Raw genomic sequence first — 18,540 nt, forward strand, 5'->3', positions numbered from 1 at the left:
CATGTGGTGAAAGGGCCAAGGCAGCGTCCTTCAATCTCTTTTATAAGGGCACTCATTCCATTTTGGGAGGGCAGAGCCCTCATGACTTACTTCCTAAAGGGCCTCATCTCTTAACACTATTACATTGGGTTTTAGATTCCAACATGAATTTTGGCAGGACACTAACACTTAGACTGTAGCACCAGACAGGCCAGCAGTCACTGTAATTTAAGTCCCTTAGAATGGAAGGTCCATGAAGACAGATTTTTGTCTGTTTTGTTGTTGATGTATCCCCAGAACCTGGAAGAGTGCCTGATATACATCAGGCAGTCCATAAATATTTATGAGTGAATGACTATATGAATAAATGAATGAGAATATTTACTAAGCTGTGCTTCATTTTATAGCAGGTACAATGTTGTTTCTTCACCACTGATATATTCATTTATTCTTTTATTTATTAGCAGTGTTTCTGAAATAATATTAAAATTAGAAGTTTTATTGAAGCTTGCTTTGCAACTTAGAATTATTACCCAGTAACTTTCCTTAATATTTTGATAACCTCATCAAGAAACACTGAGTGTCTCTTCTAAGTAGAGTACTGCCGAACCTTAGAGAAGACATGACATAGCTTTGGTCCATGAAGGGTTTTCAACCCATTTGGAGAAGTAGGAAATAGGTATAAAGTGATTTGTAACAACCTGAGGGGTGTCAAAGAAATGGTACATGTAGGAAATTAATGTTATATTCAAGTGAAAATTTGATATTGTTTATGTATATTATTCAACTTTTTAAAAATTTGCATTAAAATATGGAAAGGAAGCATAAGTATACCATTGTTTAAATAGTTATCTTTGATGAAATCATGGGCAAGTTGAATTTTTATTTCTTACATGTATTTTTAAAAGCAAGCAATAACTCTAAATAAATTAATCTAGGCCAGGAACAGTGGTTCATGACTATAATCCCAGCACTTTGGGAGATTGAGGCAGGAGGACCACTTGAGTCCAAGAATTCGAGACCAGACTGGACAACAAAAGGAGACCCTGTCTCTACAAAGCACATACACACAGACACACACACACACACACACACACACACCAAAAACTAGCTAGGCATAGTGGCATACACCTGTGGTCCCAGCTACTCGGGAGGGTGAGGTAGGAGGATCAGTTTAGGCCCGGGAGCTTGAGACTGCTGTGAGCTGTGATCGTGCCACTACACTCCAGTTTGGGTGACAGGGCGAAATCCTGTCTCAAAACAAAACAAAACAAAAATTCTAGTTCTAGGACAGATTTGGTATAAAAAACAAAAGTAAAGCAGGCTTAAAGCAGGGTGTGTGTTTAGTAACATCAATTGCTAGACCTCTCTCCTGTTTATGTATTCACTTGGATGTCCCATAGGCATCCAAATTCATCATTTAAAACTGAATTCTCCTCTTTCCAGGTTTACTCTTAACTCCTATATTCTCTATCACGGGAAATGGCACCATCTTTTATCAATTTTCCCAAGCCAGAGTTCCTATGTGCTACTTTTTTTCCCTCTCCCTTCCCCTCTGTAGCCAGTCACCCAGTTTGGTTCATCCATTTAAACAGCTTTAAATTCATAGCCTATTGACTATTTTCACTGCCACTTCCTTTGTTCAGGATTTCATTATTTCTTTCTTGGGCTATTGTAAAAACATTCTTACTCATCTCCATCTGTAGGACCTAATCTATTCTCTGTATTCCTGGTAGGATGATCTTCCTCAAATATATGTTTGAGTTTCATTTCTTTGTTTAAAACCCTCAAAGGCTGCCTGTGTGCTGAGGGATAAAACCCTTACTGCTTAGCATGATACATAAGCCCTGTCATAATCTGGCCTCACCCTGCCTTTAGTTTCATCTCGTGTTACTGCTTGTAACTTCCATGTTCTGAGTAACTGAGTTACTTAAAACACTGAGATGAAAATACTCATTTTGTTCAGATTTGCTTTTATAGTTTCTCCTTCCTTTTCCCAAATCTATCTGCTAAATAGCCATTTCAGTATTCAAGATTGACTTCAGGTGTACATCCTCTGTTCTGCCTTCTCAGACCCTCCACAGATAACATTAAAGGTTCCTTCTCCAGTTGTGTAACATTGCATACTTTATTAAAGCACATACGGCATTATTTTAAACTTGACTCATTTTATTGTCTCTAGACTGTGAACTGCTTAATAAGGGTGATTTTCTTTTGTATTGTGTCCCTAGATGAGTGCAGGTGCTAAATAAATGTTGAATGAATGTGAGTGTGGCAAATAAGGTGTCAAACAAGTAATTATATGACCAAGAGAAGACTCATGGTATATGGTGTAACCAAGATTCTGTTGCCTTTTTCAACCAAAATATTTTTTTTATTTTTTATTTTAACAGAAAGCATAGCAAAAGTGAGAGGGAGAACAAGGTAGATTGGTCTTTTCTCTCTTTTCTTTCTTTTCTTCTCTTTTTCTTTTTTCTTTTTTCTTTTTTTTTCTTTTGAGACAAGATCTTGCTCTGTCAGCCTAGAATGTAGTGGCACAATCACAGCTCATCACAGCCTTGACATCCTGGGCTCAAGCAATCCTTCTGCTCGGCCTCCCAAAGTGCTGCGATTATAGGCATAAGCCACCAGGCTCGGCCCTGGATTGGTTTTTGATTGCCAGATATCTAAAAATGAAGACATGAAATAAGTTTGTTTACTCTGATAGATTCATTTCTTTGCAAATTGAGATCTTATAATGTGAAACTACAGTTACATAGCTGAATTTTTTGAATCCTTAGTAATTAATAAATTCCTAATGAACCGTATGCCTGTATGCACTTTTTGGAACCATCTTGAACTTACAAAAGAGTTGTGAATATAGTGCAAATAATTTCTTTTTTTCTGAATCACTTGAGAATAAGTTGCTGACATGGTTCCTCATTGCCTCCCAATACTTTGGTGTTTCCAACAAATAAGAATATTCCCTTACATAACCACAATATAGCTACCAAAATAAACATCGATACATTTTTTTTTCACCTAGTCCTCAGATCCTATTTGGGTTTTGCAAATTGTCCCAATAATTTCCTGTATAGCAAAAGGATCCAGTTTAAAATTATATGTCCATTTAGTTGTCATATCTCTTTAGTTTCTTTCAGTCTGAAATCATTCCTTGGCGTTTCCTGGGCTTTTATGGTTTTCTTTTTCTTTTTCTTTTCTTTTTTTTTTTTTTGAGACAGAATCTTGCTCTGTTACCCAGGCTGGAGTGCAGTGGTACGATCTTGGCTTACTGCAGCCTCCTCCTCCCACCACTCCCAGCTGATTTTTTTTTTTTTTTTTTTGAGATGGAGTCTCACTGTTGCTCAGGCTGGAGTGCAGTGCCGTGACCTCGGCTCACTGCAACCTCCTCCTCCTGGGTTCAAGAGATTCTTCTGCCTCAGCCTCCCGAGTAGCTGGGATTACAGGCATGTGCCACCATACCCAGCTAATTTTTATATTTTAGTAGAGATGGGATTTCACTGTGTTGGCCAGGCTGCTCTTGAACTCCCCACCTCAGGTGATCCACCCACCTTGGCCTCCCAAAGTGCTGGAATTACAGTCGTGAGCCACCGCACCCGACCCATGCTGTCTTTTGTGTCCTTTTGATATGCTGCCATAATTCTTTGAGTACTTTCTTACCTTTAGTAAAACAAGACATTCCAGGTTCATCTTCTATTTTGCCTGTCCTAGCCCTGATACTACCTGTTTCTCTGAAAAGTGCTGGTTACTTTTGGGGTGCTGCTTCTCCTAGGACCTTTCAGAGGACAGAAGCTAGGGAATATATGTATATTTATATGTCTGTACACACACACACACACATATACACACATTTATGCCTATATTTTTCTATCCATACATACTGACTAAGGAGTTCACATCAGTACCTCCGGTTACAATGCAATACTGTAGGGTTCCTTCTTTTCTCCCTATGTTTGTAACTCATTTTTTGACAAACATGATTTCCTTTCATCTTATTGAGAAACTTGATTTCCTTTCATATTATTATGTTTACTTATTTGATCAATCTCCTATTGTAACCAATCTCCCATTGCTACTGCCTCCCACTTTCTGGCACATTAATACCCTAATTACCCAACTTGGCCTCTCATAGCTTGCCTCCTACATGGATGTTCTTGACACTTGGGGCTGTCCTGCTCACCTGTGAACCCCTCCAGTCTACTTGGTTTCTTACTCCCCACTTTGGGCAGCCCTACTAGGTAGATAGCCTCCTATCTTGCTCATCCTGCTAGGATTTTGAATCCTGCCTAAAACTGCCCTTTGCTCCTGCTCCCTCAACCCCTATAGATGTCTTCCGTACCCCGTTTGAACTCCAACACCCCATTCTGGGCTGCCCATCTATGGAAATGCCCTCTTTAGTCAGTCTTCTACTTTCCCACCTTAGGCAACCCTTCTACACAGATGCCCTCCTTATTCGGCTCAGGCTCCAAGGTTTCACATGCCCTCCTCGCCCTATGTGGATTGTAACTCCCCGTGCTGGGCTCCCCCTCTCTTGCCTGGTGGGCACACTGTTTATACCTGCTGGGTAACATCTGATACCCAACCTCAGGCAATCCTTCTGTGTGGACATCCTCATTACTACTTAGGTTCTGATACCCTGTGTTGGTTGCCCCTTGCTTGGATACCCTCCTCACCCTTCTCTGGCTCTGACATTTTATCCTGGGCTCTCCCTGCTAACTCCACAGAGACCCTTCTCATTCTACTCAAGCTTTTACTCCTTGGGCTAGGCTGTCCATCCATATGGAGATTTGCGTTCTGCTTGGGTTCCAACCTCCCACCCTAGACAGACCCCCAGTGCATCAGCCTTCTTTCTTGTGTGGATGCTGTCCTCATCCCATTTCCTTGGGCACCAACATTCCAACTTGAGCCATTCTCCTCTGCACAGATATTAATATATTCTTCACCCCGCTTAGGCTCTGACACCACACACTAGGCTATCTTATATAGATACTTTCTTCATGTTGCTCGGACTCTGCATCTGGAATATCTATTGCCCCTCTCATCCACTCATTTATGTCCTCCTCACCCTGCTTAAGCTCTGAAATCCCTTCCCAGGTCTCCCCCTCTTCTCTATAGGTATCCTTCCCCCTCCCTGGTAGGCTTCTGATACCCTCCTCTGAGCCCTCCTTATTCCTCTCGGACTCCATCTGAGTCCAAAGTTCTTAAAACACTATTGAAAAGGTACTCTTGTAAGATATCTAAAAATTATAAATAAACCATAAATGTTTTACTCAGTGATGTATGGATCCTTGATAACTTGAGAGTTTTGTTCTTTCTAGGATAGACTCAAGTAATTTCTTCAGAAAATAACAAAGAAATTTAAAATGTAGATAATCAGAATAGTTAGGTGACTGGTATATTCCATTCTGTCCTTCATGCTAAGAGGTTATTTAGAAAACAATTTTCTTTTTTCTTTTTTTTTTTTTTTTGAGACAGGGCCTTGCTCTGTCATCCAGTCTGCAGTGTAGTGGCACAATCATGGCTCACTGCAGCCTTGACCTCCTGGACTCAAGCAGTCCTCCCACTTCATCCTCCTGAGTAGTTGGAACTACAGGCTTGCACCACCTCACCTGGCTAATTTTTGTATTTTTTGTAAAGACAGGGTCTTGCTGTGTTGCCTAGGCTGGTCTCAAAACTCCTGGGCTCAAGTAATCCTCCCACCTTGGCCTCCCAAATGCCTGGATTACAGGCATGAGCCACTTTGCCTGGCTGAACATAATTTTAAAGTTTTTAAGTGAAAAATAATACCTAGTAGAAAAAAATGTATGGTATACTATATTAAATTGTCTGTGGAAGGCCGGGCATGGTGACTCATGCCTATAATCCCAGTACTTTGGGAGGCCAAGGCGGGCAGATCACCTGAGGTTGGGAGTTCGAGACCACCCTGACCAACGTGGAGAAACCCTGTTTCTACTACAAATACAAAATCAGCCAGGTGTGGTGGCACATGCCTGTAATCCCAGCTGTTTGGGAGGCTGAGGCAAGAGAATTGCTTGAATCTGGGAGGCGGAGGTTGCGGTGAACTGAGATCGCACCATTGCACTCCAGCCTGGACAACAAGAGCAAAACTCTGTCTCAAAAAAAAAAAAAAAAAAAAGGTCTGTAGAACTCAAGTTAGTTTTCTTATTCCCCAAATTGATGTAATTTATACTGCTGTATATTATTTAAAATTTCTTTAAAACACTAGATTGTTTTAGGAAAACAGTAATGAACTACAACCTGGAGGAAGTGATATGAATAAGTAAATATGTGGCAGCAGACTAGTAAACTGGCTTGAACTGGGAAGTTGAGAAAAATTTGTTAAAACAGAGCATTACCTACCAGTTATTCTTGGACTGCATACTCTTTTAGAAACTAAATATCCAGTGGACCTGCAGCCAGTACATTTTTTTCCAGTAGAGATGCCAAGTATGATGACTGTCAAGCTTGAAGTGTTTTTAACAAAATGAATGCTGTCTCTCTTCAATGCAGAACTATGTTGGCATATTGGAGATGCCAGGCATTTTGTTTTAAAATATTTAATGTGAAATTATAGGCTTGGGATTTCCCAGCTGATTGAGGTAGTTAATGGAGAGGTGGAAGAGTAAGGCATTTCATTCCCAAACCGTTTTCTGAAGGTTTTTTCTAACTCTTTCAGATTCCTAGAGTAGTTTCACATTTAGAGTTTTTTAAAAAGTAAAATCTAATATTTAAAACAAGATTAAAATGTTTAGAAATGGATTTTTCAGAATTATAATGTTTACATTTCATATCAGAGAGCATTCATTGTTTGAGTAACTAATATCTGTTCTGAGCATTAGTTTACTTCTTGTTAGATTTTTAAAGCATTCCCAACACAAAGGAACATTCTTTTTTACCACAGATATTTCTCTTTAGCTGCTTACTTGACAACTGAACAGAAACATCTTATTTACGGAACTTTTTTCCCTTTTTTATGATTCATCTCTGTATAGATGCAAGTCAATAGTATTAGTTGTACAACTTTATTTTACTACTTGAAAGTAAGACAGTTTTGAGAAAAGTCATAAAGTAGACAGGGTCTCTGACTATTTCGATTTTTACTTTCTGACCCCAAAGCAGTTGAACACCAAATGCCACCTCTTAGGTCAACAAAGGTGAGGCAGGGATGAAAATTCTAAGAAAGAATAAGAACTTAGACTCCTTTTCAAGAGATCAACTTATTTAAACCTTGTAGCATCTCTGTGAGGCTGTGCTCTATCCATGTATAGCCCTAATTTTGTTGTATGTATTTTATTTGATTATATACTTTAGTAAAAACACCTGTGAACCCATTGTACAGCTCAGCTTATTTCTGCTCCTCCTTGTCTCCCATCAAAGGAAGCCGCTGTCCTAAACTTTATCATCTTTCTTTTATCACGTGTTTTTCTTTTTTTTTACTATAACACAGATATCACATTCTTTGTTGATAAAACCTACCTCATAGGATTGTTTTGAGGTTAAATCAGAATATATGTATACTGAGCCTGGCCTGGCAAAGTGCTCAAAAAATAGTAGCTGTAATTACGTTATTAGTGTTGTTATTTTGCTGAGTGAGTACAGCATGAAAAGCGTGTCTTTTCCCAGCTGTTTCCTGTGGCTTATCTCCCTGCACTCTTTTGAGGTCTCTTCATCTCTTCCTGGAATGACCAGTAACAGTAAAGCAGTAGAGAAGGGGATTTGGGTGATCAGCCATTTGGACATAGAGTACCCAACTGAGAAGAAACAAACAAGCAACAAATTAAGTTGCCCTATTAAATTACCAATTTTTTCTTCTCTCTCACTGTCTTGTGCCTCAGAATAGGATTTCTGCCTATTTTAAATTTGACCCACTGTAGTGAAATTCTTCCACCCTCTTATAGGCAGTGTTGAATAATAAAGGATTGAATTAACCCAGAAATAATCAGTGACTTTAATGGATCTATTAGAGTTTACAGAACGATTAAACAAGCCAACCAGTCAGTGCATTTTTACATTGTTTTCCTTTCCACCCAACATTGGGAAGCATTAATTTATTTTCAATATCTGAAAATGTTGATTTCATTCCTCTATTTCCTTTTTCCAGCTGCCCTGGGCTCTATGAGAATGCACCAGTATGAGACAGATTCTTGATCTTCTGAACTTGCTTCCCTTTCTGTCTACTTTTCTTTTACACATATTAGTGATTTATGTTAATGGAGTTATTATAGTGCACTTGTCCTAGTTCTACTACATGGATACTTAAGCAGTGCACTTACCCTGGCATTTTGGTCAACTAAAATTTATAATGAAATATTAGGTGAGTTGATTACATGTTATCGCACAAATTGTTAGCATTAATAGAAAAGTATATAAGAAAATAGGTCAGACATGGTGGCTCACACCTGTAATTCTAGCACTTTTGGAAGGTCAAGGCAGGAGGCTTGCTTGAGCCCAGGAGTGCAGGACCAGCCTGGCCAACATAGCAAGACCCTGTCTCTACAAAAAAATTGAAAAGGTAACTGGGCATGGTGGTATGCACCTGTAGTCCCAGCTACTCAGGAGACAGAAGTGGGAGAATCGCTTGAGCAAGAAGGTCAAAACTGCAGTGAGCCGTGATCACACCACTGCATTCCAGCCTGGGTGACACAGCACAACCCTGTCTGAAAAAAATAAATAAATAAAAAGAAAATAATCACCCTAGTCTTGGCAGACTGAAGAAAGAGTTCCTTAGAACACAAAAGTAAAATCACTTCTAGATTAAAAAAGAGAGAGAAAGAGAAATAGTGAGTACATGTAAGTTTATTTCACAAGAGCAGATTTTACCAGCTGTTACATTAATCCTTGTTAAGTTTCATCTTACTCCTTTGGGCAGATACTCCAGTCTTTCATGATCTGTGATGAATTATTACATAAGATTTAATCCCTTTTAAGCCTATGTCATTTGAAAATTCATATCTTTGTTCAAGTTGTGATATAATAACCATCTTCTTCCAGATTGAACCTATACATTTTTTGGGTACTGTTGTTTGGAAGTCATCTATTTTATTAAGTCTATATTTCTTCATCTTGTTTACAATAACTTATAAACATTTTTTATCACATATTTTACTGAATTTTGGATAACTATGCCTGCAGCATTTTCCTGATCCTCTAGTAGAAGAGCCTTAAAAGACAAATTAGTTTGCAGCTTGGCCTTCTTCATATATAGACACTATGTGAAGAGAGATGATTTTGTCCATGAAGTTTATCAGAGCACTGTTAGATACCCTACTTGCTCTTGTCTAATTCTTACTTGTGCTTCTTCTATTACTGTCTTCCTTTTTTTTTTTTAAAAAAAGGCAGCTTTATTGATATATAATTTACATACTATAAAGTTTACACATTTAGAGGGTACAATTCAGTGGTTATTTATATATATATATATACAGAGTTGTGTAACCACTGCCATTTTTATCACTCCAAAAAGAAACCTTATTTTATACCCATATCCCCCCTCTCTCTCTCCCTCTCTCTCACTCTCTTTTCTCTCTCATCTAAAAGCGATTTTGCTTTTGTTTTCTAAGGGAGTCTTTCCTCAGAAGCTGCCTTTCCATTAGGGATTTCCCATTCTGTTTCTTCATATCTTGTGTTTATAAACCTGGAATTTCATTATTGCCTTATATATCTGAACTGATTTAAAAGATAACATAAGAAAAATAGATACTGTGGCATAACATGAAGTAGCTGGCACTTATTTAGGACTGTCATTCTCATAGATTGAAAGTACATATGGGCCAAATGCAGTAACTCACGTCTGTAATCCAGGCACTTTGGGAGGCTGAGACAGGAGGATCACTTGAGTCCAAGAGTTTGAGACCAGCCTGGGCAACAGAGGGGGACTCTGTCTCTACAAAAAGTTAAAAAAAAAAAAAAAAAATCAGCCAGGTGTCGTGTTGTACATTTGTGGTCCCAGCTACTTGGAAGGCTGCGGCGGGAGGATCTCTTGAACTCAGGAGTTGGAGGCTGCAGTGTGCTTTGATTGTGTCTCTATGCTCCTACCTGGATGACAGAGACCGGGACTCAAATTAAATAAAATAAAGTACATGTGCTCTTATTCAGGATTTCTTTCATTGGCTAGAATGAAAATTCTGCAGTGGAGACTGTAAAAGCATTTAATTTAGATTGAATTTAGGGTTGAATAACAGTATTAATAGCATAATTTATATTACTTTAATCTTTAGGTATCCCATGGGAAGCGGATTTAAGAGAAAGGCCAGTGTCTGTGTTTGGATTGTATGGTTATAGTTTAGAGGGAATATCTTTGGGGTACTTGGGTAAAAGAGGAGTTTAAATGATGATTTAAGTCTTAGAGAAGTTATTTTAAAGTAGCAGAACCAACCCAGTTATGTCTGAAATAAAATCCTGTGCTGGTAATGACTATATGAACTACAGCTTCCCTTGGATAGATATGATAAACTTCTCGCAGGCTGACTTCTTTTATTTCCAAACACTTGAGTCAGTTAATCAGAAAACATCTTTGGTGAAGGAATCCATGCTTCCTATACCTTCCACTTGACTTTGCATTTTACTTGTTTGTTTTGAGGGGCAGACTTTGGAGAAGGGTGGAGTATAACAAATTCTGCATTTAATTTCTTTCCATGTACTTTTTAGTGACATTACTATTATATTCTAACAGGGACTCAACTTTATACCCTTCTTTGGGAAAGTTAGAGTGTTTCAATCCACAAAGTTTTGCTTTGATTTGATTAATTTATTTTAATAATTGGAGAAATGGAGATAGAATCCTGACTGGTAACATGCTGTTAGTGATTGGGCTATTACTAGTATAAATTTTTTTCCATCACATAAATCATAAATGCATTTGGGTAGATCTTTTTCTCTTTTTATCGAATTTGTTCTTTCAAATTTCTTTTTTGTTTGGGCCAAAAAAAAAAAAAAGATTTGAGGCCAGGTGTGGTAGCTCACACCTGTAATCCCAGCACTTTGGGAGGCCACAGGCATGACCATCGTGCCTGACTCTAATCGGTCTTTTGAAGTTCCTTCTAATATTGATTCTACTACCTTTAGAGGATATTTTGGGAATACTTCTGTTAAAAACTTATACAATAAGGGATTTTTTAAAAAGTTAAAATATATTTTTAATAGATATGATTTTATGGGCAATTATAGTATTACAAAATATTTTTAAAAGATACAGGATTCTTTAATCTGGAATACAAAAGTAATCGTAACCTAATAGGTTATGCAATCTGATTTAAGAGTTTCCTTTGCCTTTACCTTTCCAGGGGTGGGGATGCCTCAGAGAGTAAGAAGTATTTGCTTGAGCTTTAACATTCCCTTTTTTTTTTTTTTTAACACTTCAATCCACAAAGTTTTTCTTTGATTAGATTGATTTATTTTAATAATTGGGAAAATGAATTATGATAGTGTTGAATTAAAATATTTTCTCAAGGGTGTTGGGTAAAAGAGCAGTACTATACTAATTGACTGGAGAAGCCAATTTAAAGCTGATCCACAGTAGTGTAGTATATGCCATCTCATATGTAAAGGATAAGTTTTACTTGTACTATTACAAAGGAAGATACTGGACCATCTTGGGTTATTTGGCATTTCTTCCATTCTGTCTAGTTTTATCCAATTTTCAATGTTAATAACTTTTTCTGGAGACTTGAACATAAGGAGTAAAACCAAGAAGAAAACAGGAACAGAACTAATGGGAAATTCATTTTTCAGTTCAATAAGGTTATATAATAAAAGAAAAAATTTAAAAAAATTTTTCCTTTTTTTTTGAGACAGGGTCTCACCCAGGCTAGAGTGCAGTGGCATGATCATGGCTCACTGTAGCCTTGACCTCAAGCAGTTTTCCCACCTGAGCCTCCCAGATAGTTGGGACTACAGGTGTGTACCACCATGCCTGGCTGATTAAAAACAAACAAACAAACAAAAAAAAAAAGCAAAAAAAAAACTTTTGTAGAGATGGGGTCACTGTGTTGCCCAGACTGGTCTTGAATTCCCGGCCTCAAGCAATCCTCTCACCTTGGCTTCCCAAAATCATGGATTACAGGTGTGAGCCACTGTGCTTAGCTGCTAATAACTTTTTACATTAATTTTGTGGGATTGTTTGTGAATAATACAGTTTTCCTCATGAGAGAAAAGACATACTCATTTTGTACATATAATATTAGATTGTTGACTGAATCTCTTTTAAAAATTGTTTTCTCCTCTCGTTCCCCTCCCCACAGAATCTGTCTATGATCTTCTCCCAAAGGAGTTACAATTACCTCCATCTAGAGAAACATCTGTAGCATCAATGAGTCAGACAAGCGGTGGTGAGGCAGGCTCGCCTCCTCCAGCTGTTGTTGCTGCTGGTATGCATTTCATTTTACTTTATTAAAGAAAACTAGGGCCAACATGAAATCTGGCCAACATGAACAGTGCTGGCAAAATTCATATTAAAAAGAGTGTGATTTGAGGGTTTTAAAAAGAGACATTAAAATATGTACTTTTAACCTTAAACTTTTTCAATATTATTTTCTTGATGTAATTCTTATTTCTTAAAATTTTACATTGTCACATCTATAAATGCCATTTCCTAAAATGGACCTTGTCTTCAAATATGGGAAACAGCTTAAAGTTGTTTTGTTGACTGCGCTTAAAAAGGTTAAATACCAAGCTGTGAATAGAAAATTATATTTGAGTTTCTATTTAATAGTTAATTTTAAAGACTTGCTCCAAGGGAAAATATTTTATATGATCTGAAAAATGACTGAAGCACTCAAATGTCTTTTATATTCATAACACGTTACTGAAACCTTTTTATTATATTTGAAAATATATGTGACTTCGTAGTTGTTTTCAATTTATTGAAAGTAATGGAGGATGTCAATATAATATTTACATAAAGACATTTTCTTATATCAATGAAAAAGTATAGAAAGTAATGTTTGAAATTTATTAGACTTGTTTTTACTCAGCTCTCAAATCATACACTTAATGATATACAATTGGCTCAAATTTTTATTTTACATAAGAATAAAAAATTGACAGACAAGCTAATAGAAAAAAGTCTTATCAGTGATAAATTAGTATCAGTGCTTTCTTAATATTAGTTTGCCCACCTAATATTGGGTTTATAGACTGCTAAGTGTGTTTGCTTTAAATAAAGGAAACATATATATATAGAAGTTTTATCTGTCCTAATTAGAGGTTTCTTGCCTAATATGACACTTCTTGTCTTTAAAAATGATATTTAAAGTTTATCAGAGCATTGTTTTCAGTAAATTATTTTAGTTTCAAAATGAGAACAGTAAAGTGTAAAGTTGTGGTTTAAAAGAGGATATTGGTACCATAGTATAACTTCCGATATATTTCTCATATGCATTAACCTATGTACCATTAACCTTATGTACCAATCTTTCTCAAGCTGCATAGTACATTATTGAAGACTTCCTGGTTGAAGGCAGGAAAACTTTAAATATGGCAAAGAAACTGATCAGCCCTACTCACTGTTCATGTGTTGCCAGACACTTTCTAACAGTTTCTGTGGATTTAATTGTGAATTAGTGAACTTTTTAGTAATCAAATTGATAAGATGACCTGGTTTGCTTTATATCCACTGGGTTCTAAAGTGGTTCTCATGATTTTTTTCTGGAATTTTAAGTTTTAAATCTGGTTTTAAAATTGCATCTGATAATAAAATATGACAAAGATAAAATATTTTTTATGAGATACTTCACTTTAAATCCACAAGTAGAAATTGACTAACTGATTTCTTTTGTATCTTTTGAGATTGTTTTTTAAAGATACGTTGAATCTATATAGAACTAAAAGTCTGTTTCTTCTGTGCTTTTTAACATCTGTTGACGGTAGATCCAGTTCCTTTTAAAAGCTGGAAAAAATGTTAGGTTTAGAAAAAGAACTATTCTTCCTTTTAAATAATACCAAATTGAATTTTAGAAATTCATATATATATAAAAAAATATATATATATATATTAAAAGTTCTTGAATTTGGGTCACTAATGAAATATTAACCTTCCCCCCATCCCAGTATATTTGAGAAAAATCTCTCAAGATAAATTACATTGAAAGCTGTGAGTTGAAAAATCATGAAAATAAGAAATTTAATCAAAGGAAGTATTTTGAAGTAATACATTCTTACCGTGAAGTTACTGACGTTGTAAAGATGGCAAAGAGAGTAAGAAGGTAACCTTTCTAGTTTTGTTATAGTCACACACAGAAAGTTTATATGATCATTAACAAGTCATTTATAATCTTTCTTAAAATATAAATTTAGCAACCAATGTAGATTATTCTAGGATTCTCATAGCTTAGAAAGAGTACTTTATACCTTACCGTTATAGACAAGAGAGTTTAAATCACAGAATAATTATTGTAGGGAAATCAGTATATATCATTAGAATTATATTTTTATTTGACATGTTAATATTCTTGGCTATGTAACTGTCAGAGATACTTGGAGTATATTACCAAGTTACTCAATGTTTCTCTAGCCAAAAGGCTAGACAGATGTCTAGGGGAAGGCACATTAATTTAGACTTGTATGGGTTTTTAAAAAATCTTTAGCATTTTATAAAAAATACGGGCCAGGTGTGGTGGCTCACACCTGTAATCCCAGCACTTTGAGAGGCCCAGGTGGGCAGATCACCTGAGGTCAGGAGTTCAAAACCAGCCTGACCAACATGGTGAAACTGCATCTCTACTAAAAATATAAAAAATTAGCCAAGCGTGGTGGCGGGCACCTGTAATCCCAGCTACTTTGGAGGCTAAGGCAGTGAGGCGGAGGCTGCAGTGAGCCGAGATCGTGCCATTGCACTCCAGCCTGGTCAACAAGAGCGAAACTCCATCTTAAAAAGAAAAAATATGAAATGCATGAAAACATTGACTCTTGATAAAGTTAATTCTTCAGAGTTTTGAAGGAGCCGGATTGGCTGCTCTCAGGTGTGAGGGCCTGGTGGGAACAGACTTCTAGTTCTGCCATAAAGGTTTGTGTTTGACAAGTTTTAAATTAATTTAAATTTTAAAATTTAAAGACTGGGCATATGAGTGTTCATGGGCATTTTTTGTTGTTTAATTTTTTAAAATGTGTTTCTCAGATTCACCAATCTAGATTTTTTTTCCTCTTCGTGTTACTAAGGGAATAAGTAAATATGATGCTGCTAATCCACAATCCAGAATATTGGTTAAAAGTGTCTTTCAAGCCTTTTTCTGCTTCTACACAATTCACACTTTTACACACTCACAGCAATAATACATTTTAATCCTCTAATCCCAGGGTCACGGTGTGGGGGAAAGGGGCTTATTTAGACACAGTTTCTCCCCTCTTCATGGGGCCAAGTGTCAGAATCTGTGAGGTGGAGTTCAGAGTCACCAATTTTGTTGTCATCCCCATTTTTTTTTTTTTGTAAAGAGACATGTTCTAGCTCTGTCACCCAGGCTGGAGTGCAAGGTGCGATCATAGCTCACCTCACTGCAACCTTCAACTACTGGGCTCAAGTGATCCTCCCACTTCAGCTGGGAAATAAGTACAAACCACCACACGGGGCAATTTTTATTATTATTATTATTATTTTTTATTTTTAGAGACAGGGTCTGTCACCCAGGCTGGGTGCACTGATGTGACCTTGACTCACTGCAGCCTCAACCCCCTGGGATCAAGTGATCCTCCCATTTCAGTCTCATGAGTAGCTGGGAACCACAGGCATATGCCACCGCATGGACCTGGCTAATTTTTTTTTTTTTAGACAGAGTCTCACTCTGTCACCCAGGCTGGAGTACAGCAGTGTGATCTCAGCTCACTGCAACCTCCACCTCCCAGGTTCAAGTAATTCTCCTGGCTCAGCCTCCCGAGTAGCTGGGATTACAGGTGCATGCCACCACGCCCAGCAAATTTTTGTATTTTTAGTAGAGACGGGGTTTCACCATGTTGGCCAGGCTGATCTCAAACTCCTGACCCCAGGTGATGGACCTGGCTGATTTTTGTGTTGTTTTGTAGAGACAGGGTCTTACTATGCTGCTTCTCCAGTATGGTCTCAAATGAACTCCTGGGCTTAGGTGATCCTCCATGCTTGGCCTCCCACAGCGCTGGGATTACAGGTGTGAACCACTATGCTCGGCCCTGTATTTTTTTTTAATTTTTTGTAGAGATGTCTTGCTGTATTACGCAGGCTGGTGTCGAACCCCTGGCCTCAAGCAGTTCTCCTACTTTGGCCTCCCAAAGCACTGGAATGTGAGCCACCACACTGGGCCCTCCTCCTCATTTTTAAGAATTCTTTTTTTGTCCCAGTGGAAATGTAGTTAAGCCTTAGATGTTCAATATATCAATGAATAAAAGCTTTAAAAATGTAAACTTTCTGAACCATTTGGTAAGTTCTCAGTAGTTAAAAGAGAGGCCATGTTCCTAAAACATAAAAGTTATCCAAAAGAATTGATGACACTTTTTGGCAAAATAAGGAGTTTGTTAAGAAGAAGTACAAATCATGAAAAGATTCTTTTGTTTGTGTGTTGGATAATCCTATAGTATAGTTTATACAGAATTAAAACATAGGTGTTATTTAGGAGAACTAAATGAGTTATATCAGAATTCAGGGCTTTTGAAAAGACATATGGCAGGTTTGGGTTTTTTTAAATAACAGCTTTGTTGAGGCATAATTCACATGCTGTATATCCAAATATGATTTTTAATCTGTTTATGTGCTTACAGTTTTAATCATTAAATTTACTTAATTTATTTAAAATAGAAAGTCTTTCATGGAAGTAAACAATAAACTTTAGTCTTTATTTTAAGAAATCAAGTTATTTTCTTGTTCTATCCTAGACTCGATTTGTTTGGCTTCATTTGGGAATATAACGTTGTGTGATATTAGTTTATTTCAAAATATATTTTGCCGAGTGGACTGTTTCAAGTTTCTTTAAAATTTTTAATTCAAATTCTTGAACTAAACAATGAATTAAACTAGGCTGAGCGCCATAGCTCAAGCCTGTAATCCCAGTACTTTGGGAGGCTGAGGTGGGTGGAACACGAGGTCCAGAGTTCAAGACCAGCCTGCCAAGATGTTGAAACCCTGTCTCTACTAAACATACAAAAATTAGCTGGACGTGGTGGCAGGCGCCTGTAATCCCAGCTACTTGGGAGGCTGAAGCAGGAGAATTGCTTGAACTCACGTGGCAGAGATTGCAGTGAGCCGAGATCACGCCACTGCACTCCAGCCTAGGCAATAGAGTGAGACTCTTATCTCAAAGAAACAAAACAGAAAAATAATGAATTAAACTGTAGATTTTATAATTCAGCCAGAGAATCTTAATAACATATTAATAATTCTTTTTTGCATAGTTTCATAATGTTGATATTTTGGTTTCAGTAATTATATATTAGTACTCTTTTTAGAAGTAACAGTACACTAATACTTCATAGCAGTTGTGTTTTTGTTTTTTGAGATGGAGTCTTGCTCTTTTGCCAGGCTGGAGTGCAGAGGTGTGATCTTGGCTCACTGCAACCTCCGCCTCCCGGGTTCCAGCGATTCTCCTGCCTCAGCCTCCTGAGTAGCTAGGACTACAGGCGCACACCACCACACCTGGCTAGCTTCATAGCAGTTTTTAACATGTATAGATAATACACAGTCATAAAGTGTGTACAGTGGAAATCTTGGTTGAGTATCTCCACTTGTTGGACCACTGTCGGTTTTTAAGTTCATAACTTGATGTGAAGTGATCCATATAATAAATTTTTCTTTTGGAAGAGCTTTGACATATAGTGCTTTGACTTCTATGCCATGTCACTTAATAAATCTCAAGTATGTAAAAAGTATTTTCTGCAAAATTTCCTTGAGTGCTATTTATACTATAGGAGAGGGCACTAGAGATCCAAATTAATGTCCTGTAATCAAACAAGAGCTATATTTTAATTCATTTCATATCTCCTAATCACCTGAATTAAAATCATAGAAATTTCTAAACCATCTATAACAATACACTGTACAAAAACTGAGGTGAAGAAAATATGTTACTCCTTCCTGTAGGAGACAGCTTTTAAAAAATGAAAATATATTATCATTTTTAAGTTCCTGCTATGTGACAAGAATTGTGATAATTTGCATGTTATATCACAATCCTTTTAGCCATAAAGTACCTCTCTTTTTTGCTTTATTCCTCCTTGCCATTGTGCTTGAGGGAATTTGGCATTGTGTGCTATCACTTCAATTAGGGAAACACAAGATCGTTAACTAGGCAGTGTATAGAATATTGAGTTGAAAAGCCATACCTCTCCTTTACAAGTGTCAGGATCTTCAAATGGGAATTTGATTTCTAGAGGAAGAATAATTTTTAATAAAAGTGATTTCTAGCAACTAAATTTTTTATCCCATTGAATTTATTATTACTTATTTACTTACGTTAGAAAGTATTTACAGTTACATAATGAGGATTTTCTTGAGTTGACTAAATTTGAGGAAGAAATTTGCCTTTGATTGCTTTCCTGGGTTAACATATTTCAGAATTTTTGCCACGTAATGTAGTATACTATTCATGAAATTAAACCTGAAACCCA

The 18,540-nt window shown here is 37.0% G+C and overlaps 1 protein-coding gene across 7 annotated transcripts in view; it reads left to right on the forward strand.

The window, feature by feature from the left end:
• The window catches only part of NFAT5 (nuclear factor of activated T cells 5), a 130,337-nt gene that overhangs the window by 48,917 nt on the left and 62,880 nt on the right, over positions 1-18,540 (forward strand). For 3 of the 7 annotated variants that reach the window (XM_007993800.3, XM_007993801.3, XM_007993802.3), the window contains one exon: positions 12,219-12,344. In XM_007993800.3, the coding sequence (XP_007991991.1) occupies positions 12,219-12,344 (126 nt within the window). Of the gene's footprint in view, positions 1-12,218; positions 12,345-18,540 lie in introns of those variants that run through there. The other 4 variants (XM_073015527.1, XM_073015528.1, XM_073015529.1 and 1 more) reach the window with 2 other exon arrangements.

This window comes from Chlorocebus sabaeus, chromosome 5 (assembly GCF_047675955.1).
Source record: "Chlorocebus sabaeus isolate Y175 chromosome 5, mChlSab1.0.hap1, whole genome shotgun sequence".
NCBI lineage: Eukaryota > Metazoa > Chordata > Mammalia > Primates > Cercopithecidae > Chlorocebus > Chlorocebus sabaeus.